Consider the following 25,582-nt stretch of genomic DNA (forward strand, 5'->3'; position numbering starts at 1 on the left):
ATGGAGAGTGGTGACGGTGTAGAGGGAACCGTCAGCGAAGCAGGGGGGATCCAGGTCACCTTAGATATCACCAAGTGTCCCCCCCTCCCCCATGACACCAGATGCACACCCTCATTTACACAATCTATAAGCATAGTGCCCCCTACAGTTAAGAAGAAGCAGTTGTTTCTTTTGGAGCTCTATTGCGGGCCAAATCTTTACAGTAGTCCACTGTGAATTGTCTTTGCAAGACTTTTCTTAAGAAATGCCAAACAGGACTTTAAACAAGAAATAAAAGTGATTTTTCTTATTTCATCTTGATTGCCAGTGTTGCAGCTGAACTTTGAGTATAGTTGTTGTGTAAATGAGCACTAAGTGTGATTAGATTTAGTTGAAACTTAATCCTGTGAACTAACTAAATATTTACGGAAGCCTCTGACAAGGAGTAACAAAAAAGCCATCTGATTTGATTACAGATCAGTCTTCCAGGCATATATGATGAAGCTGACATTTATACTTTTTATATTATAAAAGAGAAGAGCATGCAACTCAAATGAATGGTACATGTGCATAATGTAACTGGTGAATTCATTAATCCGTTGTATGTAAAGAGATATACAAGTTTCACCACTCCCTGATTTATGTAAATATATTATTTACATTTTCATATATACTATTTAATATAATTAATGATTATTTATGCATTGTTCCTGACAGGCTGGAATCACTACAATTTGTACTTCAATGAATGTGCATTAACAATGTAAAATTAAGCTTAGAGTTACTAAGTCATATCTAATTATTGAATGGCATTTAAATTCAATTTTAGAAATGTATTTCCATACTAGTGACCTGTAGGAAACACTTACACCAGTGGGAGTAAGTTGGAGTACAACTCATATCATTTCACAGTTTCATATCACTGAGGAGTTCCTAACACAACATATGCGGACATGGGAGTGAGCCCTGGGGAACACCCCAAAACCTTGTCTGGGGCATCTATCCATTATTTTGAAAATAACACCAAAAGGCAAGCAGATCACACTCACATTCATCCCATTCAGAAAATGTGTTAATTGTGCTTACGTAGTACCACAGCAAATATAGCAACAGTGTCTCGGCCCACTCCTCCAAACTTATGCCTCTGTTACATTTCCTCAAACCCTCGTCCATCTCCTTATTCAGTGCCTGGGCCAAGATCTGGACCTTCCCTTCTTAACCCTTCCCACTACGGAATCTCCACCAATGGGAGATTTTCACAGATCAAGTGTCACTATAACAGAAAGACTTTTTCATGCCTGCATGTTTGCTGAACTTTACAACCAGTCTCTGCCAGCAGGGAATTCACTTCTTTCAGATTTTCTGAGGTAAGAGTGAAAGAGGGCACAAGTGCAGCGGGTGAGGAAATTATGAGAATGGGAAATATTGTGTGTTGTTTTGTGTGAGTTTATACTAAGACAATTTGTGACAATGAATGTGTGCAAACTTATGCATTTAGTTGCATCAAAACTTATGCCTAATGCATTTAGTTGCATCAAAAGCTTGGTCAATTATTGATTCCTTAAAATTTATATATATAATATATATATATATATATATATATATATAAAATACAGTTACATTTACATAATCTATTCAATCCATATTATCTACATTTCCTATGTTCAAATATAGAAGAAAAAAAAAAAAGAAGAAAAAAACTTGAGCTGGAACTTGGAAACTGGATCCTGAACAATGTTTGGGTCTATAAAGTGCAGCTGTCTTGTCAACGTCACATTCTTTTTGACCTGAGATGTTTGTAGGGATTGCTTGCATCTATTTCCTGCCTGTTATTCAGAAGTTAACAATTGATTGTTTTTATATTTTAATTCATCAACCCTTTAATTATTTCTGATTGTGTAGTATTTTGTATTGATTCTTTACAAAATCAGAGTCCTGCAATATATAAAGAAATATTACTTATAAAATTAGGAAACAACACTTTGTCCACTAAAGATGTTCTAAAGGAAATTGTCTGTATTTTGATCATTTCAACGTTCCTGACAAGGCTTTGAATCTACCAGGCAAAGTGGAAAACAAACTTCCACATAAATCTGAGTATGAGCAAGGGCACTTCTCATTTATCATGTGTCAGCCAGTTCACAGGTCAGCTAATAATACAATTCAGTCAATGCTTAGCTAAAATTACTTCAAATCTTGTGAGAAACTGAAAAGTGAAAAACATTGCAGACTACTATGAACAAAAATTTTATGGTTGCCTTAAGATGTAATACATATTCTGGTATATGTCAACATAACTTAAGTATGTGCACCCTACATTCTTAGTTATCACTGATAATCTTGATTATTTAATTTGGCAAAAAGCCGATTAGTTCAGCATGAAAGGGTCAACAGGTGAAAGGGAACAGATAGTTTCATGACAGTTTTATGAATCACTATATGTGTTCATTAGACACTTTGCAGTCTTGCCTTGAGGTTCTGATCTGAGCATCATTCTTTCATTTTCTTTTAGTCTCAAAGTCCACTATCACCATGTCAGACACAGAGGACGTGTAAGTATCATAAAGTTTGTCATTTTGTAGTCCAACTGAACTTTAAAACATGCTTTTCTATGCATGCACTGAACTGAACCGAGCATAATCAGGCTTGTGTTTATTATTTGTTTTTTACAGCGAGCATTTTGAGGGTGAGTACAGTTTTTCGATCTTTTCTTGTAAAATCTCATTTGTTTTTAAATTCTAAACAATATAAATATTTGTGCTGTATTAGGTCATCATTTCCCCCATGTTCATTGTTTTTTTAAGAAAATGATGAATGTAGGCAATCACAATGAGATATTGTGTAGATTTAAATGTAATAATCATGCAATCCATGATACTGCTGCACTGGTGATAAAATAATTTCTAAAATTATTATTGTATGAATGCAGATTTCATCTGTTAGTAACAACTTCTACTTCTGTATATGCCTACAAATGTACAACATCCTGTTCTCCATTCTCCCTCTTTGAGCTTTGATTTTTACATTCTATTTGATCGATTTTATTACACAATAAGGTATATCATTTTTTTTTTTTTTCTTATTTACACTGAATCTGTAGTGCATACATCAGACAATGTGAATAACATTATCTTACAGACATAAAAATGTATAGATAAATTCAATAAAACATGTATAAGGCAGGTATTTCTTTTTAAAAATGTTTTCGTTGGCAGATTCGGTCCCTTATTATTATAGCTGCTAATAATATCCATTCTGTTCTTGCTTTCTGTTCTTGTTTAATGCTTGCTGTCATTGAAGCAGAAGGTATGTTGATTACAGATGTATTCCACTTTACTTTGTTGAATGGACAGCTGTGTCCCTTGTTTCAGTTGTCTGCAGTCTCCTCCTAGTGGACAACATCTATAATGCTGTCCCTTCTAGTCAAGGGTGGCACATTGGAGCCTATAATCCAAAAAAATATAGAAGCTAACCATAGCTCGTACAAATCTGTGCAATAATCTATCCACAGATTAGGCTATGTAATGAAATGGGTGAAAGAGTTTTAAATGATAACAACTGTGCAGTGACATGTTGTTTGATTTTGTTTTGCATGGCTTGTATTGAAAGCTGAACCACTCATTTCACGGACAAGCTGCTATTTTAAATGTCAGAAGAAGAACATATACCTAATGACAGGGACAGGGGAAGGGGGAACTGAAGTATATGTTAAGCTCTTCATGGTCATTGAAAACTTTCAATATTTTAATGTTTTAAAACAAATTAAACATTTTTATATTTTAATAATAATTTAATATACTATTTAATCATTTGTTTGAAGTTTTAGAATGCATTTTAATAATATTTTATTTAAAAATATTATTTATTATTTTAATAAATTATCTACATTGATAATTACACTGAAAAAATTAAGGTAGTGGTGAAACAATTTATTTTAGCTACATTTAATAATAATAATAAAAATATATATGTTGAAAGTTAGTCAACTAAATTTGTTTATTTAAATGTAGCTAAAATAAATTGATTGCAACCACTTACCTTAAAAAATGAGTAAATTCAATGAATCGATTTTTCAGTGTAGATTAAAAATCTAATTGGTTACAGAGGAATATATATATATATATATATATATATATATATAAACAATCTATCTTAATATATCTATATGAAATAATTACATTTTTCATTCCTTCTAATATTGTGGGCACAAAATACTAATTATGTGGTAGTGCTATGCCATTGTTTGAATATTGCTGTGTACTGTTAACTGTTTTACCCTGTGTGGATTTCCCAATAACACAATAACATGTACTTGTCTCTTCTTACTCCTAATACAGAAGAAAAGCCAAAGTTCAAGTAAGTAGTCTTTAAGAATTTGCGCATCACTAAAAACTATTTGAAAAAAATTTAAGATATGATGCTCATTTTAATTATTTCACTACAGGCCATCAGCACCCAAGATCCCAGATGGTGAGAAAGTGGACTTTGATGTAAGAGTTCATGTATCTTTGGGAGTCTTTAAATTACACATAGCCATGTATTTGTCCATGGGATGACAACATTGTTTCTCGCATGTCTCAACGCAGGACATTCAGAAGAAACGTCAGAACAAGGATACTCTTGAGCTGCAGGGCCTCATCGATACTCACTTCGAGCAAAGGAAGAAGGAGGAGCAGGAACTGATTACCCTCAAGGAGAGAATGGTAAGGGAACGTCCCTCGAGAAATAAAATGTTAGCCTAACCTGATCTTCTTCAGAAATAAAAGTCTTAAATAAAAATGTGTTTTCTGTCTCCAAACAGGAGAAGCGCAGAGCTGAGAGGGCAGAGCAGCAGAGGGTCCGAGCTGAAAAGGATAAGGAGCGCCAGACCAGACGTGAGGTGTGTATCACTGACCCTGCAAATCTAGTAGTGTTAATTCCTTTTCAGAAAAACAAAACAAAATAAATACATGTACGTTTTCCCCATAATGAATACAAGATGATACAACATCATTAAACACAAACTGTGACTTGTTTAACATGCGAGACTAAGATGTAGTTTAAAAATAAAAACTTATCAAAAATCGATATATCTTCAACAACAAAAAAAAAGAAAAGAAAAAGCATTTTTAAATAGCCTCCGCAAGTTTTCATACTTGGGGTTGCCAGATGTCAACAGTTAGAGCTTGCCTCTTGAAAGGATACATTTCTGCCCTGTGTTTTACTTTATCTTAGAAACCTGGCAACCATGAGTACACGTAAAAAAAAAAAAAAAAAAAATTATTTTATTTATTTATTTATTTTTACTTTTCTTAGCATGAGTACACGTAAAAAAAAAAAAAAATATATATATATATATATATATATATATATATATATATATATATATATATATATATATATATTTTATTTATTTATTTATTTATTTATTTATTTATTTATTTTTACTTTTCTTAGCAACCTGGCAACCATGAGCACATGGAAAAAGATTTTGGTAAAGTCCATGATGAACATGGACTTTGGTGATGCATGGATCTCGATTATATTGCTTGTAGTTGTGGTTGCTGAATAAATTAACTTACGCAACTTTTATGTGACACTTCAAAGTCTTTTTTTGTTGTTGTTTTAATAGAAAAACAACATAAATTGGAATTAATGAATTAATATTAGGAATTTCACAGTTTTAGCATCTGAGAGAAGCTTTTGTTCTTTACCAGTTGTCATAATGTAGTGTGTGTTAATTTATACGATGATTTAATATATCAGGAAACTACATGAATAAATTAGTAAAATTCCCAATTTTATTTTGTCAACCAAAATTTGACAAAACAAGAAAACGGATAGGTTGAGGACTAAGACGAAACAAAAAAACAACAAAAAAAAAAAACAGCTGACAAAATCGCTACAGTCTAGAACGTGTCCATCTTCTATGAAAACACTGACTTTGATAACTCCTACAGGAGGAGAGGCGAAGGAAAGAGGAGGAAGATGCCAAGAAGAGGGCAGAGGAAGACGCCAAGAAGAAGTCAGCTCTGTCTGGTATGGGCTCCAACTACAGCAGCCACCTGCAGAAGGTCAACTCAACTCTCAAACATTTAAAATGAACTGACGAGTATGAATTGAAACAACTGTGACTGAAACCCTAAGTTCTGTTGTCCTTCAGGCCGATGCCAAGAAAGGTGGCAAGAAACAAACAGAGAGAGAGAAGAAGAAAAAGATCCTGGCTGAGAGACGCAAACCACTCAACGTCGACCATCTCAACGAGGACAAACTGAAGTGAGTTGTTTTCTATATTGAGTCTGAGTGGCCAAGTAAACTGACAGGACGGTCTCACTTACTTATGTCTCGTGGACTTCAGGGACAAAGCACAGGAGCTGTTTGAATGGATAAAGACACTGGAGGCTGAGAAATTTGAGCACATGGAGAGGCTGAAGAGACAGAAGTATGAGGTGAGAGAAAGAATAGTGAAATAGACAAGAGGACAAGAAACATTTACGTACTTATACATGCCACTGTCGCAACCAGTATTTGATTCTTTGAGGTTAATTTAGAGATCACTGATAAATCTCTGATGTTCTTCAGGTTTCTACACTGCGCATGAGAGTGGAGGAGCTCAGCAAATTGTAAGTTGCAGGTTTCATGAATGTTATGGCGCCCCTTGCTGTGCATGGCCTTCATGTGGCTGCTTGACAAGTGTGTTGTGATGGTGAAAACTTAGGCCCAATCCCATTTCTACCCCTTAGCTCTTCCCCTTTCCCCTACTCCTCTGTTTTGCGTGTTCACGTGAAGGGGTAGGGGTGTCTCGATTCTCTTTTGGTTGGAGGGGTAGGGGTAAGGGGAAGGGCCAGATAGCCCTTCAAACTAAGATTTTTCGGGACAACACTTCAAACGAAGGGATGTGAATTATCTCAGCGTTACCGGCTACAGCGGCAACATGGCTGCCCGAGCAAACAAAAAGATACATAAATGTAAGCATTATTGTCATTAATAATGCTTACATTTAATTACATTTAATAAAAGTCGTGGGGCAGCGTTGACAAGTTTCTTCGCTCCTGGATGTAAAGCTGCGCGATCTCTGGTGTGTGTGTGTGTAACGGTATAGTAGTGGTCCCAATTCTTAGGGGAATATTTTCACCCCTACCCCTTGACACTCAGTTTCAAAGGACAAGGGGGAAAGGTATAAAATAGAACTGGGATTCAGCCTTAATAAGCAAGAACACTGCACTCACTTTCTGAGAACAGTAACAGAAATAGATTTGAAAGTTTCAAGGAAACATTTCTAATAAATTTTAGGATTTCATAAAATTATTGTTAACTTATCAATATGCAGTTCAAAACCAGTGAATAAATTACATAAATAACAGGTGATTTGTCAAGAAATAGGGCTGTGGGGACAGTGTACTGTCTTGAACATCTGGAACTCACATTTCTTATTTCTTTCTGTTTCTTTTCTTTTTTTAAATTGGAAATCATCTTCACCTAATAAATTTCACAAACAGTTAGGCCTACTGCAGTTAACAAATTGAATGAAACATTGCATTTTAATAATAATAATAAAAATAAAAAAAAACTAATAGTATTTTCTTGTAAAACGTACTCCAGTAACCTTTGTTTTATTTACTAGAAGAAAATATATATTTTTTGCAGTGTATAGAACCTGTAATTAATAAGATTATTATTATTCATAATTAATATTAATTAATAATAACTCTTAGTATAATTCACTTACAATGGTATAGTATAAAGTATGAGGGGTGGGGAGATGCAGTAATAAGAAATGTAAAGTATAAATTGTAAAACTAAAAGAAATAAAAATGAAAAACAGTAACAAAAATATATTTGTAATAGAATTACAAATACTCTATGACTCTCTATACTCTAACTATTGATGAAGGGACAGTAGGAATATACTCCATACTTGCTCCAACAATGATAATGTAAAAAAAAAAAAAAATGTACTCTTTAATAGTATTTGAGCAGTTGTCTATCTGGCAGAGAGATAAACTAGTTTTGGTTAATTTTATTTCGGATTCATCTTTGATTAGAGCTGCCAAAAACATATCATTTTGATACCGTGACAGTAAGTAAGGCCTGCTTTGAACAACCTGGTGTATGTGTATGCTGTGGTGTGAAATGTAAATAATATATTCATTCAGGTTTTTTTTTTTTTTTTTTTAAACAAACAGATAGATAGATAGATAGATAGATAGATAGATAGATAGATAGATAGAATTAAATAAAAATATAATTTGCTCACCTGTTATGTTATTCGAATTCCTGCATTGCAGCAGCAAGAAGGGCGCCGCCTCTCGTCGCAGAAAGTAAGTGGGTCGTCCTGCAGGCCAAGACCACCACAATGAAGATGGACAAGATACACCTCTCGATCTGTGCTGACTACACAGGACTCCGTAGTTGTTGATCAACCAACTCTTCCTTGTCTTGGACTGCTATTTAGTTCCCTTTTTATGTCATGTAAATAAAGTGTGACTTAAAGCCTTTGTCAGTAGCTACTTGTTCCTACTGAAACATCAATAAAATAGTTGTTTTTAGATATTGTCATGCAAGACCGTTTTTGTTTAAGTTTACCAGTGGATAAACATGTTCCAAGTTTAAGATAAATTAAGCTGTATTGATACAGCATCTGAAAAAAACGCTGTAGATTAGGCTATCACTGATAAAATTCGCGGTTTTTATTACATCGTTATTTATTGAAAAACGTTAAAATACACGGTTCCGAAATATTGTAACACTGTCTCGTATAATCACAAGATTTAAACATCGTAAGTGATGAAACTCGTGAGACAAAATCGCATTCTTACCATATCTTTTGCAAATTTTATTCCATTTTCAACTCTGTCACGCCGGTAAACTAATTTTCGAGTGACAGGCGGAAGGATACCAAGTAACTTGCCACTTTAGTGAAAACTCAACCTACAGTGTCAACCTGTCACGCGTATCCAGAAGTTCATCCGCCTTCAACAATAGTCCCAACAATTCCAATTTTCTAGCTCAAATAATTTCTTTGTAAGCAAGAATTAATATAAGCATTGTTTTAGTGGTTTCGTTTTTACACCCTGAAGAACCAGTCGAAAATATTTTGTGGTAACCGACAGTCACAGATACTGTCAATAAGCTTAACTTTTGTTTAATAAATTTGACATAAATTTCCTAGATCTGCCATATGAATTTCTTCTCCTGAATGCATTAATTTATGAAAAATCTTTACAAACTGCACATTGAGCATGCACGCAGCGTGGGTTACAACAGCACATGATAGGCATGATAATGCACAATTTGATGATCAGTTGGCTAAAAATTAAAACGCTAACATTATGCAAATATATGTTTACCATAGGTGACGGTTTATTAATGATGTATGAAGTTCAGTACACAAGATGGTGCTGTTGCTAGCCTATATCATGTCTGTCTTCTATTAGAACTCTATTAGGGGAAAAAAAAAAGGATGATCATCCCTGAAATATTCGATGTTAAATAATACATCTATCTATCTATCTATCTATAAAAATAGTATCACTAGTTTTCATTAACATCACCGAACATTTCCCTGTAGATTAAATTGGAAGCTTATCATTATAGCCATGTAAATCATTCGATATTTGGATGCATTTATAATTAAATGTAGCCACATGAATGAACGTTTATAGATTATGGACCTATGGGCTACCGCTTTTCAAGTGTTATCGAATCGCGATTAATGTGAAGCCAGCGTTCATTTCACTTCATTTCATAAACGGCTATTTGCTTTTAGCTACTTTGATTGAGATGGTCCACGAGACTAGAACAAAATAATTTGGGAAATCTTCGAGAAAAACATTGTTTCATCAACTGTAAGTTGCCAGAGTTCGTTGGCAATGGACAAAATGTAAACATCTAAAATATTATAGACCAAGTTGGTAATTTGTTATGATACATTTTTGTATTGAATGAGTTTTACCATTATGAATTAAGAACAACCTTCACTTTCATCATTGTTTTCTGTCCGCTAAAACAGTTTTGTTTTAAATTAACATTCCATTGTGTCATTATTTAATTCATGGAATAAATCAAAACATTCCATCCAAACATTCGAGTATAAATAGTTATATTTTTATTAATCCGTCATTCACTCGTTTAAGAAGTATAAATATAAAGTTTAACACAAGACACAACAAGCTAGTGTTTCAAACAGGCATCATTAAATACAATAATATGTTTGTTCGTTTTCGTCGCTTTAACAAAACAGATCTTATTTACACATATACAAAAATGGTCCTACTTTTCGTATCTGGATTACGATTCTCTCGTAAATAATTAGGAAATAGAAGGTGATGGTGACAGAAAATATATTCACGAAGGGAAAAAAAAAAAATATGGTCACATTTTCACGTGGATACAATAACATAAATAAGCGTAGTTAAGAAACTCACTTCTGCTGATCTGCTGAGCCATTTTCATAATGGAATTCATTTTCCACAGCAAAGAAAGAAAGAAAGAAAGAAAGAAAGAAAGAGAAAGAAAGAAAGAAAGAAAGAAAGAAAGAGAAAAAAAGAAAGAAATAAAGAAAGAACATCCGTTCCTATAGTTTCCAGCAGTGGATCGAAATAGTCTTTCTTTTGTCGTTATGATCGGATTTGTCGGGTTTTTTTTCTGCTGAATGTTTCTCAATTCAGATTTGTCCTTTTCAATTTGTTTTGCAATGTTGCGAATCTTTAAAGCACTTGATAGATGGGATCCTGAGCCTGCTGTTGAGGGCAGTTGGTCGGGGACGGTGCGGGGGCCCCGGTTTCACTCAGGACAGACCCCTCCTGCGGAGAACACGGGCTCCCTTCGTGCCCCTCCGATACTGACAGCACGGGACACGCGGGGGTCTCTGTGGAGATTCGCTCCACGATGCTGGACAGACAATCCAAACTCGACACCACTGAGCTTTTAGTATTCCGTGCGTCAGCTGTAAAAAAAATAAATAAATAAAAAAAATAAAAAACAGAACATTTTGATCAACTCAACAGCGATTTTAACTTTAACGCAAATATTCTTATAATTTTGTAACATTTTTATCTTTGAGTCATGCAATGCTTGTTTAGCTATTTATTTAGTACAATGACAGTTCTCGATGCATGACCTACCATTTGGCGTATCGTTATAGTAAGAGCTGTCATAACTGTTCCGTCTTCTCGACTGACATGTAGGACCCATGAAATCCATCTTGAAAATACAAAAAGAAAATTTGTTAAAGACACATTTAAAGCATAGCATATTTTACAAATTATTAAATAGGCGAATGCTTAAAATACCATTAAGCTTAAATATTCTTTTTTTTTTAATGTGACATTATCATTCGGGAAATACAGCATTTTACTTTGCCCGAGTAAACCAAGTTTTAAAGTTTAAAACCAAGTAAACCATTATTGAATGAACGAACGAATGAATGAACTATAGGCTAACAAATAAATATCGCCTAGTATGCTAAATTAAACAACATAATTACAATACTCTCTATAGTATAATGAATTCTCACCATGCCATCAGAGCAGTTGGATCTCGGGCTGGAGGCATCGGAGTCTCCACTGTAATGCTCCAGAACGGGATAGTAGTTTTCCTCTTGACTCCTGAGCAGCGCCTGCAGAGACTCAATATAACTAATGGCGTTTCTCAGAATCTCCACTTTGGGCAGCCTCTGGTTGGGGTTGGTGGACGTGCATCTTTTGAGGGTCTCGAAAGCGTCGTTGACTTTGCTCAGTCTTCTCCTCTCCCTCATGGTGGCAGCTTTGCGGCGGTCAGCGTTGGTGGTTTTTCTCTTGCAGGCTTTGCATGCCCACAGCAGGCACCTGCCGGCCTGATGATGCCCGCTGGGCGCCCTCACGTGCTCGTCCTCGAGGTGATGCTCGTCGGGCTTGAGCAGGCTCACGTGGACGAGCCTGGGGTCCAGGTCTTCAAAGAAGTGCATGTCGTTTGTGTTGAAGCAAGGGTCGTCGTAGAAGTCATCAGCTGACGGGATGGGAAAGGGCATATCCGACAACTCCATCTTTATGAGTTAAGGTAAAAATCAAATAGAAAGGCCTGCACTTGAATGCTTCCCAAGTGGTAAAGTTTTTGAGGATTTGGGAATATTAAGACAAATTCCTTCCGATCCGGAAACAATGTGTTGCTCAAGACAACCTTTCAACCTTTAAAAATCGCAGATCCTGGAAAGGTTTCTTTGCTTGTACCCTTCAGGTACTTGTTGCTGGTGAGAGATCAGGGCCTGTTTATATACAACCCAGCTGGTCGGGGGCGTGTCCTGCAGAAGACAGATTGACCAATGAACGTGCGTTTAGAAAGAGGGCGTGGTTTTGACGGCCTGGCACTTCAGCTAATGATGGGGCAATAAAAATGTTAAAATGATGAATTAATTTATAAATAAAGGTAAAAGTTGCTATTACTGTGTTGTTTCGTATTTTTATTGAGTTTAAATCTCTTTCATTTGTTTATTTGTCATCAAGTCAGATTTTTTAGCTTACAATTAATTACAATTTCCTGAATTTTAACAGGAAACATTCGACGTCCCTTTTATCTTTTCTAAGGTAATCTTTCAACTATCATTTGTTGCTTAATAAGTATATGTTTGTAGCCTATTTTTGCATTTGATAAGACGACAAACCATATACCCTAACAGAATAGAACAGAAAAAAAAAAAAAAAAAAAAAGCTGTTAACATTTTGTTTTGGTTTCCAGTGCTCCACGCATAAAGATGTTCTTCTTTATGCTTAGTCGAAAAACAAACGCGAGTAATAAATAACTCAAAATATCGTTAAAATACATTGAAATACATGCACATGTGTATAGCAGTTAAGGCTTAAATATATTGGAATGTTATGGATGCTTACCAGTGTTGTTAAAAAAATAAAAATAAAATAAAAACTAGACCTACTCTGAATCGTGTTTGGTTTGTATCAGTTGTTTAATGAAACACTGGAGCACTGCTACACTTATATGTTAATACACTTATGTATTACTCATGCTTTAAATAAAATAAAATAAAACAAAACAAAACAAAACAAAACAAAACAAAACAAAACAAAACAAAACACACACGTACTCACAACAGATTACAAATGCTTTTTACAAGGTGCACTTTATTTATTTATTACAGAAAGATCTACAAGGTAAAGTTAATTTATTTCATGATCTATTTATGATGTTGCCAAGTTTTCTTTGCTTTTCTTACTATAGCTGCTAGACGCACAACAGTCCAACAATAGGGGGCGTTAAAGAGCCAGATGAGAGTTAAAAACTACTTTTATGTTTGAAAAGCCCTAAATATGTGTGTGTGTGTGTGTGTGTGTGTGTGAAAGAGAGAGAGAGAGTTCCTCTGTCTCTCCTATTAGTACGTTTTGCTACTCAGGCTACTAGAGTTAATAGCCTATTGTAAACTGTTTTTACATATATTCTAAGATTTTATGTTTAAAATGTTTTATGTTAAACTCATTTGTCACATAACCTGACAATTGTGTGACAGTCATATTTTACTGTATTTCTTTTACCAGAACTTTTTATACTATAAAAAAAAAAAAAAAAATACACATGTACACATATAAATTGTGTTTATTAAAAACAGTGCAGGATAACTTTCAAAAGTCAAAACATAGAAGACAAGGTAAAATATTCTAAAATATTTAATTTTCCAAAAAAATATAGTTTTGGAAAATTAAAAGTTGTGACAATGAAGTTTAAACTCTTATTCGGCTTACTGTCACTGAAGAATACATTGATTTTACTGGAATGACATTAAAAATCTACAACTGGAGAGACTTGTTACATACAAAACTGGCACTATTGTGAGTGCATTTATGCACTTTATTTCCCCTTTTGGACCAATTGTAATCTGTCTCAGACATATGCAATATGTAATCTGTTTAAGGGCCAAAGACACACACTCAAAAAATCAGGTGTAGGATTTACTTTGAACCATTATTAGGCTAGTCAATTTCACAAATAATTACAAAGAAATGGCAAGTAACACATTGAATTAAACACAAAATTATTTCGTTGAAATGAAATAATTAAGTTGAAATATTAAGATGAAATAGGCTATTCTTGTAAAAGATACTCCAATAATCTTTGTTTTACATATTACTTTGAATGATCACTTTTTACAGTGCAAACATGGTTCCTAAATGATTAACAAAGAGGAAGTCTAAGCGGTTGTCAGAGTCTCTTGTAGCTGGTCAATGAGGTACTCGCCGAAGCCACCCGTGCTGTCACCGGTGCAGCCCACTCTGCGAGCACTGGTCAAGAGGTCACCGATGAGTTTGACCTTTGGGACGAGGGGCTGAATGAACTGACTCTTGATTACGCTGGCGGTGTGTGGATCTCCATACTCATGCGCCAGCTGATTCAGCTCCAGCATGACGCTCATCTCCTCCTTCCACTGGTTAAGCATGATCTCCAGAGCAGGAAGGACGGCGCACACCTCTTCAGTGCCTGGCCTCTGTAAATGTTACATATTGTAGGTTAAATATAAAATGAATCCGTTCTGGATGCTGATTGGCGAATGCAGCGTTCCAGCACCCTTCTGAAATCTAATAGCCCCTACAGGCCCCTCACAGATGCATGTGAGGGAAGCCCGTGAGTCCCCGCATGTGAGGAAGTCTGTGTCAAGGGTGCCATTTGGGACAGGACTGATATAGCTTGGCCTTGAGTGCTGTTGAAGTTACACATGATTTTCTAAACTAAATTTGGTGTCTAAATGGTTAGGTATTCATCATGGTAGAATCACTGAAAGTCACATTTGGGCCAGTGACAAATAAAAGTGTCCAAAAAAAATTAAAAGTTAAAAAAATTCTTTAAAACTTTTACAAAAAAAGTACTTTGAAATGTACCTTTTGTATTTATGTTGGTTTCATATAGTTTAAAACATTTAACATTTTAAAGAAAAATTTCACTTGAATCACTATAAAAATGTCATGCGGTGTTACCATCAAGTAAATATTAGCATCTTGAATACATGATGTGAGTGTGCTTAATCATTATTTTGAACAACATTTTTGAATACATTTTTAAGTTTAATTTTTTTTGCAAATATCACAGATTATTTATTCAAAATATTATTACACTTTTGGGAGTCGCACCACATGACATTTTACAAACAAATGATCTGATATTTTATAAAGTTTCTTTTCTTTTTTTTTTATAATAATAATAATAATAATGAGTGAAAATATTTTGTTAAACTATTTTCCCCTAATAAAATATTATGTCAAACTACTTAAAAAGGGGTTTCTTTCAAGAATTTAAGTCTTTTAATTGCGTCTTTCTTCATACTATAACAGGAAAGCTGTAGCACTATGTTCAACAAATATCAAAATTTAATTCAGAAATGTAAAAAGATGCTCATAATTAAAAATAGGTTAATGCTTTTATTCTGTAAGGATGCATTAAACTGATCAAAAGTGACAGTAAAAACATTTATAATGTTACAGAAGATTTCTATTCAAAATAAAAGCTTTTGAACTTTCAATTCATATCAGAATTTTTCACAAAAATATTAAGCAGTTTTCAAAATTGATATTAATAAGAAATTTCAACATAATCGGAATATTAGAATGATTTCTGAAGGATCATGTGACTGAACACTGCAGTAACAATTTTGAAAATTCAGCTTTGATCACAGTAATAAATTACATTTTTCAATATTTTCACATAGGAAACAGTTATTGCAAATTGCAATGTATTTCACAACATTTACTGTATATTTTGTCAAATAAATGCAGCCTTAGTGAGCATAAATAACAAATCTTTCACATGTACTTTTTGAATAAATAATCACTGAAATAATGTAAAAAAACTTATATGCTGTAAAAATGCTGCAAAAGCTTTATTAAACAACTTAAAAACCATCTAAATGGATCAGTCCATGTATAGGTCACATTTGAATTGAGCTACAATTAACTAAGACAGCACACAGTTGTTTCCAAGTGTGTCCAACCATCACCCAGGACGGATGAGCGGATAACAAGGTGTTCAAAATCGCTGCTGATGGACTCTCACCAGTCCCAGTCCAGATCAATTTTACACGAGTCATAAAATCAGGGAAGGCTGGAAAGTTAAAAAAATAAAAATAAAAAAATAGAAAGAAGAGAGGACGCAGTGTAAAGTGACAGCAGTGCGAGTGCCATGGAATCCATCTGGAACTACAATTAATGCACTGTCCTTCCGCCTTCACATTAATCTCGCCAATTTTCCGGAACTCAGGGGAAACGTATACCCTAACAGGCATTAAAGGGGAGATCTCTGCAAAACCCCCCGCTGGTTTACCCCCATTGCTCTCGTTCTCTCTACCCTCCATCCCCCTTAAAGCTGCTGCTGCCCCATACAGACAAGAGTCAAAAGAAAAACTAGGCTTATGATCATAACACTTTGAGTAAACATGAGTTTAAATGAATGAGATACCTTCTTTGTTCCATATCTAGGTGCTATTTCTTTTAAGAAAAAAATACAGGGCACTTTGGCCAAGTCTTGTGGTGGTGCTCTGGTTAACTGGTTAGATGGGTGAGTTACCTGGATGTTCTTACTGCAGTATTTTCCTCCGCGCTGGGACATATACTGCAGCATTGCCTCTGCCCGATCTAGTTCCTTTAATGATTCCTGATGAAAATACGCAGACACTCTGGGTAAAGCCAGATCACTCTGCTCAAAGATTTTGGCCTGAAACACAGAACGGAAGACAGATCTGATTTAGAACAAAACTAAGTCAAAAATGATTCTGCTAACCACAGTTTCCTGTAATGTTTCCTGTAAGAGAAGAAAATGCGTCAGGATGTTCTTTCTATTTATTTCAAACATAATAATAATAATAATAATAATAATAATAATAATAATCACATTAGCCCCTTCTATTTCAGCCTGCTCTAAAGGCATATTTTATTTTATTATTATTTTTTCAGTTTCAGTTTGTTTCACTTTAAACTGTGTTTTTCTCTAGTTATTATTATTATTACCTTATAATGTTATATTGTACAGCACTCTGTTCAGTCTTGGTTGTTTTTAAATGTGCTTTATAAATAAACAATAAATCTGTTACAATTACACTGAAATTTGGCAAAAGAAGAGGCAAAATACTTTATTATTGTTAATAATATATATATATATATATATATATATATATATTTTTAAAGTGTCTGGTCATGTGATAAGAAGACATTTTGTTGTCATGTGACAAGAACTAACAGTGAGGACCACTTTAGACCCCCTTGACTGTGTTGGGATCAGTAAGTTTTTGATAATCGTGATTTGTTATCTTTGTAAAAAAAAAAAATAAATAAATAAAGAAAAAAAAAAAGTCCATTCATTTTTTTTAAACAAACAAAAAACAATTAATCTGTGTACATTCCGGAATGATGCAAGCAAAGTGTTTTAGTTGGCCAGCTTTGGATATTTGGATATTCCATTTGTCATTTTGTTGAAAATGGTAAAAACGTTTTTCAAAACTCTATAAACCAACATGAATGCACTTTTTCTAAAAGTACATTTTTAAAAGATTACTTATGTTTATCATCTCAGACATACTTGTTTTTCATTTACCCAATGATGTTTTAATAAAACAGCGATACAGTGATAAAGTCCAGTGTTTTTATATAGGGCGTCTTTATTTGGATCGGGCTGGGTGTTAACTATAGCCTACAGGAGGCTGACAAAGACCCATGATACAAAACTTTACCATACAACGCAGATTAGCATACATCTCTATAAATATAAATCTTTATAAAGCAACGTGGCAAATTAAAGCAGTTTAATTCTGCCACACTGATGATTTGGGGTGCTATATAACTTCGCATCATGTTTTACAGTAAAAGTTCTTACCAGCGCTTCCAGTCTGTAAGAGACCTCCATAAGCAAAGTGGAAACTCCACACAGACTTTCCTCCACAACAGTCGGGAAGTTTTGCCTCGCCAGACTCCCAGCAGAAGATATATGTGTTTTACAGAGGGGAAGGCAAGTTTTTATTCGCTTTACTCTCGGTTCCGACATGTTTACGCTGTAACGGACATCAATACTGAACGTCAATACTGTCCTCGCGTTTCGTATGTCTTCACACTTCACATGACTCAGTATGTCGTATTTCCGTATTGTGAAGAAATAAATGAACAAATTATGAAATAGTGATGAACTAGAATTCAAAGTCGACGGCTGCTGCTGCGGGAGGACGAAACTTGTAAACGTTTCCCGTTCATTCTGTCAAGTTCATCCGGTATTATGTGGGTGGATGCATATGTGGGCAACCTGCCCTGCGAACATGTAATATTGATACGATAATGATACTAAATTATCTAGAATGACTGGATCTAATTATTATATAATTAATCCCTGCTGAACAGCCTAAACTGGTTTGTTTGTTTTATTAGCTGTACTTGTGAAAAAGATGGCTTAATTGTATTGTAATGTACTTTAAATCTTAAGTATATTACTGTACTTGCAGAAATGATCATATTCTTTAAATAAGTAGGCTTAGTTCACGACTAACACACTTAGCTAAGTACACCTTTTAAAAGTGCACTTTGTAATCATGTAGCCTATAATTCAGTGTTTTACTTTTCTAAATTTTGATGTGTTGACTAACATACTAAAGCACATATAAAGTTCTTTATTATAAACTGTAGTTTTATTTTAAGTGAATATAGCCTATTTTAAGTGTACTAAATTGAAACGTCTTCGTTAAAAATGTGTGATTACAAATATATTTAAATACATACAGGTTTCAATAGAATTATGTTATATAAGTAAGTATATTTTAGTTTACCATAAATGCTTGTCAGTACACTTTAAACATATTTCAAAGACAGTAGAAATAATTATGAAATTGCATATAAAGGTGTACTTAAGTTCAGTTTAAATGGATCCAAAAAAACACTCCTCAACATTTAATGAGTTTAAATTATAATACATTTTATTTTACTAATTTCATTGTAAATAATATGCAATAAAGTGTCCGAAGGCACATTTAGTTTGTGTTTCCGTATGTTTATATATATATATATATATTATTTCTATAACACGTCCTCTTTTTAAAAGTGTGCAAAAATCTTTTTCTAAGGCTGGTTTAAGATTGTCTTCATTGCCTGGCCAAGCTGGTGCTCAGCTGCTCAAAAGTGCCTAGACCCTTGTAAAACCTGCCAAAAGACCAGCTATCCATGGTTTTACCTTGGATGTGTGGTGTGTTTTGGTAATATCTAAAAAAAAAAAAAAAAGTTTGCATTTGTTTTAAAGTACCAATTTCTTCAAAAACGCAAAATCATTTCATGGTGCTTCCAAACTGTAGAGTAAATGTAAAAGTAACCAGTTACTTTAAAGTTTGGAAACACCATGACATTTTTGCGTTTTTTTAAATAAACCAATACTATATATATATAAAAAAAAAGTCATTTATTTAAATGATTAATTTTCTTCAAAATAGAATATATTCCGTGAAGTTTCATCTCATGCTTTCTGCAGATGCACTTCATTAGATTTGATTGGCTTGTATACTCCATTACTATTAAGTATACAAGTGGCTTTAAATGCTCAAGCTCTTTAAAATTGGATGGACTATGATTGGCTGTACTTTTTTTTTTTTTTCATTCCATTGATCAGCTCATTATGAAGAATCATTCTGAATTCGTTCATTATATCTGTGATGTGGACTTTACTATTCGAATATATATATATATATTACAATGGTGATTACAACTTAGTAATTGTTATAGTTATCAGCTTTTATTCATTCAACCATGAAAATCGTTGACCATCCAATCAATAGGGTTTTTTTTTTTCTTTTGCCACTTGAACTTCTTAGCTGCCATTGCCAGATGTGTTTTTCTTTCTTTCTTCGAAACTGTCTAAAAGCAAGCAAACAGCAGTCTTCTCTGATAACAATAGATTGATGCGTTTAGAGAAATTGTCTCTCTTTGGCTATTTGTAGAAAAACAAAATTTGACTCGTATGTAAAGTGATTTGCATGACAGACATATTTGTATAGACAGGTCTGGTCACTCTTTAATACTTTGCGCAACCACTGGCATATAGGAGTTGCCAAAAAGAGTCATGCATGTATATGACCCTGGACGACAAAACCAGTCTTAAGTGTAAATTTTTCGAAATTGAGATTTATACATTTATACATAATACGTTTTCCATTTATGTATGGTTTATTAGGATCGGACAGTATTTGGCTGAGATACAGCTATTTGAAAATCTGGAATCTGAGGGTGCAAAAAAAATCTAAATATTGAGAAAATTGCCTTTAAAGTTGTCCAAATGAAGCTCTTAGCAATGCATATTACTAATCAAAAATTAAGTTTTGATACATTTACGGTAAGAAATTTACAAAACATCTTCATGGAACATGATCTTTACTTAATACCCTAATGATTTTTGGCATAAAAGAAAAATCGATAATTTTGACCCATACAATGCATTTTTGACTATTGCTACAAATATACCTCAGCGACTTAAGACTGGTTTTGTGGTCCAGGGTCACATATGTGATAACATGCTCCTTTTCCACTCAAACTAAGTGATTCGGTTGTCTTTTGTGGTCTTCGCTGGGTCCCCCCTGCCTTCTTCCCTGGTGGACCCGTCTCTTGTTTCATCAGTGGCCCGTGTCATTGCGCCCTCCCGAGTGCGGATGACTGACACGAGGGACTGGGAGATCCCCGGGGGCCTGTTGGGTCTGGATGGAAGAAAGGGGAACACTCAGCGTACGTCCAGCATTGGGTCAACAGGACCTGCACTCCTGACTTGACCTCTGCACCTCTCAGACACATATACAATGACCTGAGCTGAACTTAAGTGTAACAAATTACACACACACACTCTGGGGAAACAGACCCGGATCAGGCTAAATTTCAGTTTGAATTCGGAATTGAGGTTGCGAGCGTGACCCACATTTTAGGTCACAGCCTGTGGCTCTTGTACATCGTGGTGGGTATGTGTTGTGTGCCCTGAGATAACGATGCAACAGAGCTGTCATACATTTGGGCTGCTTGCTGTAGACCTCCTTCAAGGATACCACCTGCCTTTTGTCCATGTTTTGTCTTTGTCTGTGAGTTTCTTAGTGCAGCTGTCCAAAAACATTCAAGACTTTTAATCTTGTTCCTGGTTTTGTTTCTCGTCTCACCTGAAATATTCTCCAAACATTCTGCAAAAATGTTTGTTTTGACTGCTCTTAATACACTTGTATAAATCCAGTGACAACAATGTCTGACTTGATATAAAAAAAAATCATTATAAAAAAGATCATTCTCGATCTTGAATCATTCTTTGACATTTTTATCATTTGTTGTAGGTTTTAGTCCTGGTTATTGATTAAAAAATGAGTGTGTGTGTGTGTATATATAAACCTCTCTTATGAAAGTCTCTTATGACTTCTTTCTTTTCTGCATTTTTATTATTTAAATATTTCAGTAAAAACAGTAATATTGTGAAATATTACTAACTATTTTTGTTTTCTATTTTAAAATGTAATTTATTTCTGTAATGGCAACTTTTGGGAATTTTTACACTTTTTCAGGACTGTTTTTGTGACATTTATCCTAAAATAAAATTTTGCTTATGTTTGTTCTGTACTGTGTATTTTTAGTACTTATTATTGAAATTTCACATATTTACATGCGTAGGCATACAAAAGCTGCTCTGATGCATGCTGGTGATGGGATGAGCGCTTCCCACACCTGCTTTGAGCTGTAAAGATGGTGAACTGCCCTGACGAGACATTTTTACAACAACCCTCACTCTGTGTTTGGACAGGCCCAGAGCTAGATTACATTACCAATGGATTACACAATGGACAATGAGTGGACAGAGGCTTCTGCCGGACATATGGGCTCGACCGTGTTGCAGAATTACAGGGATTATAGCCCCAAAAACAGATTTATGAATATGACATCCAGGAGTCAGTCGTAGTCGCTGTTTGTCTTGCCTAACTTCAGCTCTGTAGGCTTAAAGTGACGAGGCCTCTAGCTGCAGTGTCTGGTCTTGTTAAAGACCAGCAGTATTGTCTTTACTTATTGATAGTCTAGGTTGGCTCATACTGGCTAGACGTCTCCCCCTTCACGTTACCCAAATGCAGCAGAGGCTTAGCTATTTAACCCAAAGGGATATCATTTTCTGCCCGAGCAGAAGATTCACGCACACTTTAATGAACGTTTGTGGAGCTAAATTATTTTAAAGCTTCTTATGTAGGGCTTGTGATGTCAATTATCCTCCAGTTGTGATCATTCAGTATTTATTTGTAACCATGGAAATATAAGTGTTGTATTTTTATTTAAGCTGATGTATATATTTATATTTATTAATGCTGTCTAACGATTAATCGCATAAAAATAAAAGTTTTTGTTTGCATAATATATGTGTGTGTTCTGTGTATATTTATTATGTATATATAAATACACACACACAGTATATATTTACATTTATATATTACATGTATTTGCATGTCTATATATACATATACTTTCTATCATAAATAAATATATTTAATATATAAACATAACCTATTTTTCTGAAATATATAAATGCACGTGTGTATATTTATATATACATAATATATATATATCACACACATATATTTTGTAAACAAAAATTCTGGATGCAATTAATCGCGATTAGTCGTTTGACAGCACTAATATATATATATATATATATATATATATCCCTCTGATGCATGAATTATTAAATCACAAAGTAATATTTTTTTTAACGTTTCTTTTTACTTTTAAACAAGTGAAAAATCATGGCAAAAATGTTTTTGTTTTTTTTGTCAATATATTATATTTTGAGGGAGTTACATATCTGTAGTGGACACCATGAATCAAACGTATAAAAAGTAAATCAATAGTGGTTAGTTTTAAAAAACTCGTCTTTAAAATATTTACTACGTGAAAATGGTATGAATACACATAAGAACATTCAATTACAACAAGCTATGTCATGACGGCACAGAAATGTGAAGTGTAACAAACAAAACGTAAGAGTATGTGTCTATGGGCCAGGGGTGTGTGGGGCAGTGTGTGGGTGGGGGTGGTGGGCTATTCATACACATGTGAGCACAAATACAAACACACACAAGCACACACACCCTCCCACCACACACTTGAACACAATCATGCACACATATATCTGCACTCATACAGTATACACGTATACGTGCCAACAGTTTTATATGACCTAATAAATAAATATAGACTGTAAGCATTGAAATAAATGATAAAATCTGAGGACTATTTAATATTTCTGTTCAATACAGCCATTCAAGTTGTAATTATATCATAATTTTAATAAAACATACAAAATAAGGCACAACCTATATATATAGGCCCATAGGCAGAATTATATCCTTTGGTGCATGACGTCTACTGTAGTGGACAAGTATATTTTCTGTCACAGAAAACAATGTACAAGAAAAAATATTGTTAAAATCTGGATGAAACTATTTCTGACATCCTATTAACTGAACAATATTTTTTGTACCTGTCTGGTTTTCTGAGAATAAAATTATTTAACACTTATTGCCGAGGTACATGGTGCATCCCCTTTTCCTGTCGCCATTTTGAATATATTATGCAATATCTCAAAACAAAAAAATAGATAAATAGACAACAATTAAATATATATATATATATATATATATATATATATATATATATATACAGTCATGGCCAAAAATATCAGCACCGTTGGTAAATATGATCAAAGAAGGCTGTGAAAATTAATCTGCATTGTTAATCCTTTTGATCTTTCATTTGAAAAATTCACAAAAATCTAACCTTTCATTGGATAATAAGAATTTAAAATGGGGGGAAATATCATTATGAAATAAATGTTTTTCTCAAATACATGTTGGACACAATTATTGGCACCCCTAGAAATTCTTATGAGTAAAATATCTCTGAAGTATATTCCCATTCATATTCACAATTTTGAGCACTCCAGGGTGATTATGAACATGAAATGATCCAGCCATGGCTTCCTGTTTCACAGAAATATAAATAGGAGAGAAAGCAAAGCCCAAATTCCCTTAATCATCCATCACAATGAGAAAAACCAAAGAATACATTTTTGATGTGCAGCAAAAGATAATTGAGCTTCACAAATGAGTGAAGTGGCTTTAAGAAAAGAGCTAGAGCAGTGAAAATCCCCATTTCCACCATCAGGGCAATAATTAAGAATTTCCAATCAACATAAAATGTTATGAATCTGCCTGGAAGAGGACGTGTGTCTATATCGTACTAATGCACGGTGAGAAGGAGAGTTTGAGTGGCCAAATACTCTCCAAGGACCACAGCTGGAGAATTGCAGAAAATAGTTGAGTCTCGGGGTCAGAAAACCTTAAAAAAAATGTCAAACAGCACCTACATCACCACATGTTGTTTGGGAGGGTTTCAAGAAAAATTCTCAGAGCTCATCCAAAAACAAACTCCAGCATATTCAGTTATCAGACACGACTGGAACTTCAAATGGGACTGGCTTCTATGGTCAGATGAAACTAAAAAATGAGCTTTTTAGCAGCAAACACTCAAGATGGGTTTGGTGAACACAGGGATAAAAAGTACCCCATGTGTACAATGAAATATGCTGCTGTATTTTTGATGTTGTGGGCCTATATTTCTGCTGGAGGTCCTGGACATCTTGTTTAGACACATGGCATCATGGATTCTATCAAATACCATCAGATAAAAAATCAATGACTGACTCTGTTAGAAATCTTATAATGGGCCATGTTTGGATCTTCCAACCGTACAATAATCCAAACACAAACCTCAAAAACAACACAAAAATGGGTCACTGAGCACAAAACCAAGCTTCTGCTGGCCATTCCAGTCCTCTGACCTGAACCCTGTAGAAAATGAGTGGTGAACTGAAGAGAAGAAGCACCAACATGGAGCTGGGAATCTAAAGGGTCTGGAGTGATTCTGGATGAAGGAATGGACTCTGATCTCTTGTCAGGTGTTCTCTAACCTCATCAGGCATTATAGGAGAACATTTAGAGCTGTTAAACTGGCAAATGGAGGTTTCAAAAAGTATTGAATAAAAAGGTGCTGTTAATTGTGGCCAATGTGTATTTGAGAAAAACATTTATTTCATAATGATATTTCTCCCCCTTTTAAATTCTTATAATCCAATGAAAGGTTAGATTTTTGTGATTTTTTAAAATAAAAGATTAAAAGGATTAACAACGCAGATTTGATCATATTTACCAAGGGTGCTGATATTTTTGGCCATGACTGTATATAATGTGTGTGTGTGTGGTGATTTGGTGCTCATGAAACATTTTTATTATCAATGTTGAAACCAGTGTTTTCTTAATATTTTTTGTTGTTTTGTGAAAACAGTAATACACTATCATTCAATAAAGAAACATACTTTCATTCAGTGAGAATGCATTCAATTTACCACAAGTAAGAGTAGAGACATTTATAATGTTGCAAAAGTTACAAAAGTAAATGGTTTATGAACTTTCTATTCATCAAAGAAGCCTGAAAAAATGTCACACTTAAATATTACACAGCAAAAACTGTTTTCATCATTGATGATAATAATAAGAACCTTTATTAATAATTGAACAGCAAATCAGTATATCAGAATGATTTCTGAAAGATCATGTAACACT

At 34.2% G+C, this 25,582-nt stretch overlaps 3 protein-coding genes across 3 annotated transcripts; 1 reads left to right on the forward strand and 2 right to left on the reverse strand.

The window, feature by feature from the left end:
- tnnt3a (troponin T type 3a (skeletal, fast)) lies at window positions 1-8,410 on the forward strand. Its single transcript, XM_058766809.1, has 13 exons — window positions 1-54; window positions 1,165-1,339; window positions 2,486-2,531; window positions 2,652-2,665; window positions 4,317-4,335; window positions 4,424-4,469; window positions 4,566-4,682; window positions 4,781-4,858; window positions 5,919-6,032; window positions 6,122-6,234; window positions 6,317-6,407; window positions 6,541-6,581; window positions 8,247-8,410. The coding sequence occupies exons 1-13, from the start codon at window positions 1-3 to the stop codon at window positions 8,281-8,283; spliced, it is 945 nt and encodes a 314-aa protein (XP_058622792.1). The 3' UTR covers window positions 8,284-8,410.
- Window positions 8,411-10,010: 1,600 nt separating this feature from the next.
- On the reverse strand, window positions 10,011-11,991 carry myod1 (myogenic differentiation 1). The gene is made up of 3 exons (XM_058767769.1): window positions 11,477-11,991; window positions 11,085-11,163; window positions 10,011-10,906 (listed from the first exon to the last, which is right to left on the reverse strand). Exons 1-3 carry the CDS (start codon window positions 11,981-11,983, stop codon window positions 10,668-10,670), a joined length of 825 nt encoding a protein of 274 aa, XP_058623752.1. The 5' UTR covers window positions 11,984-11,991; the 3' UTR covers window positions 10,011-10,667.
- Window positions 11,992-13,523: 1,532 nt separating this feature from the next.
- zgc:172145 (Ferritin light chain, oocyte isoform-like) lies at window positions 13,524-18,203 on the reverse strand. Its single transcript, XM_058767523.1, has 3 exons — window positions 17,800-18,203; window positions 16,498-16,644; window positions 13,524-14,428 (listed from the first exon to the last, which is right to left on the reverse strand). The coding sequence occupies exons 1-3, from the start codon at window positions 17,965-17,967 to the stop codon at window positions 14,135-14,137; spliced, it is 609 nt and encodes a 202-aa protein (XP_058623506.1). The 5' UTR covers window positions 17,968-18,203; the 3' UTR covers window positions 13,524-14,134.
- Window positions 18,204-25,582: the final 7,379 nt, after the last annotated feature.

The sequence above is a fragment of the Onychostoma macrolepis genome, chromosome 25, assembly GCF_012432095.1.
Source record: "Onychostoma macrolepis isolate SWU-2019 chromosome 25, ASM1243209v1, whole genome shotgun sequence".
In the NCBI taxonomy this organism is placed as follows: Eukaryota; Metazoa; Chordata; class Actinopteri; order Cypriniformes; family Cyprinidae; genus Onychostoma; species Onychostoma macrolepis.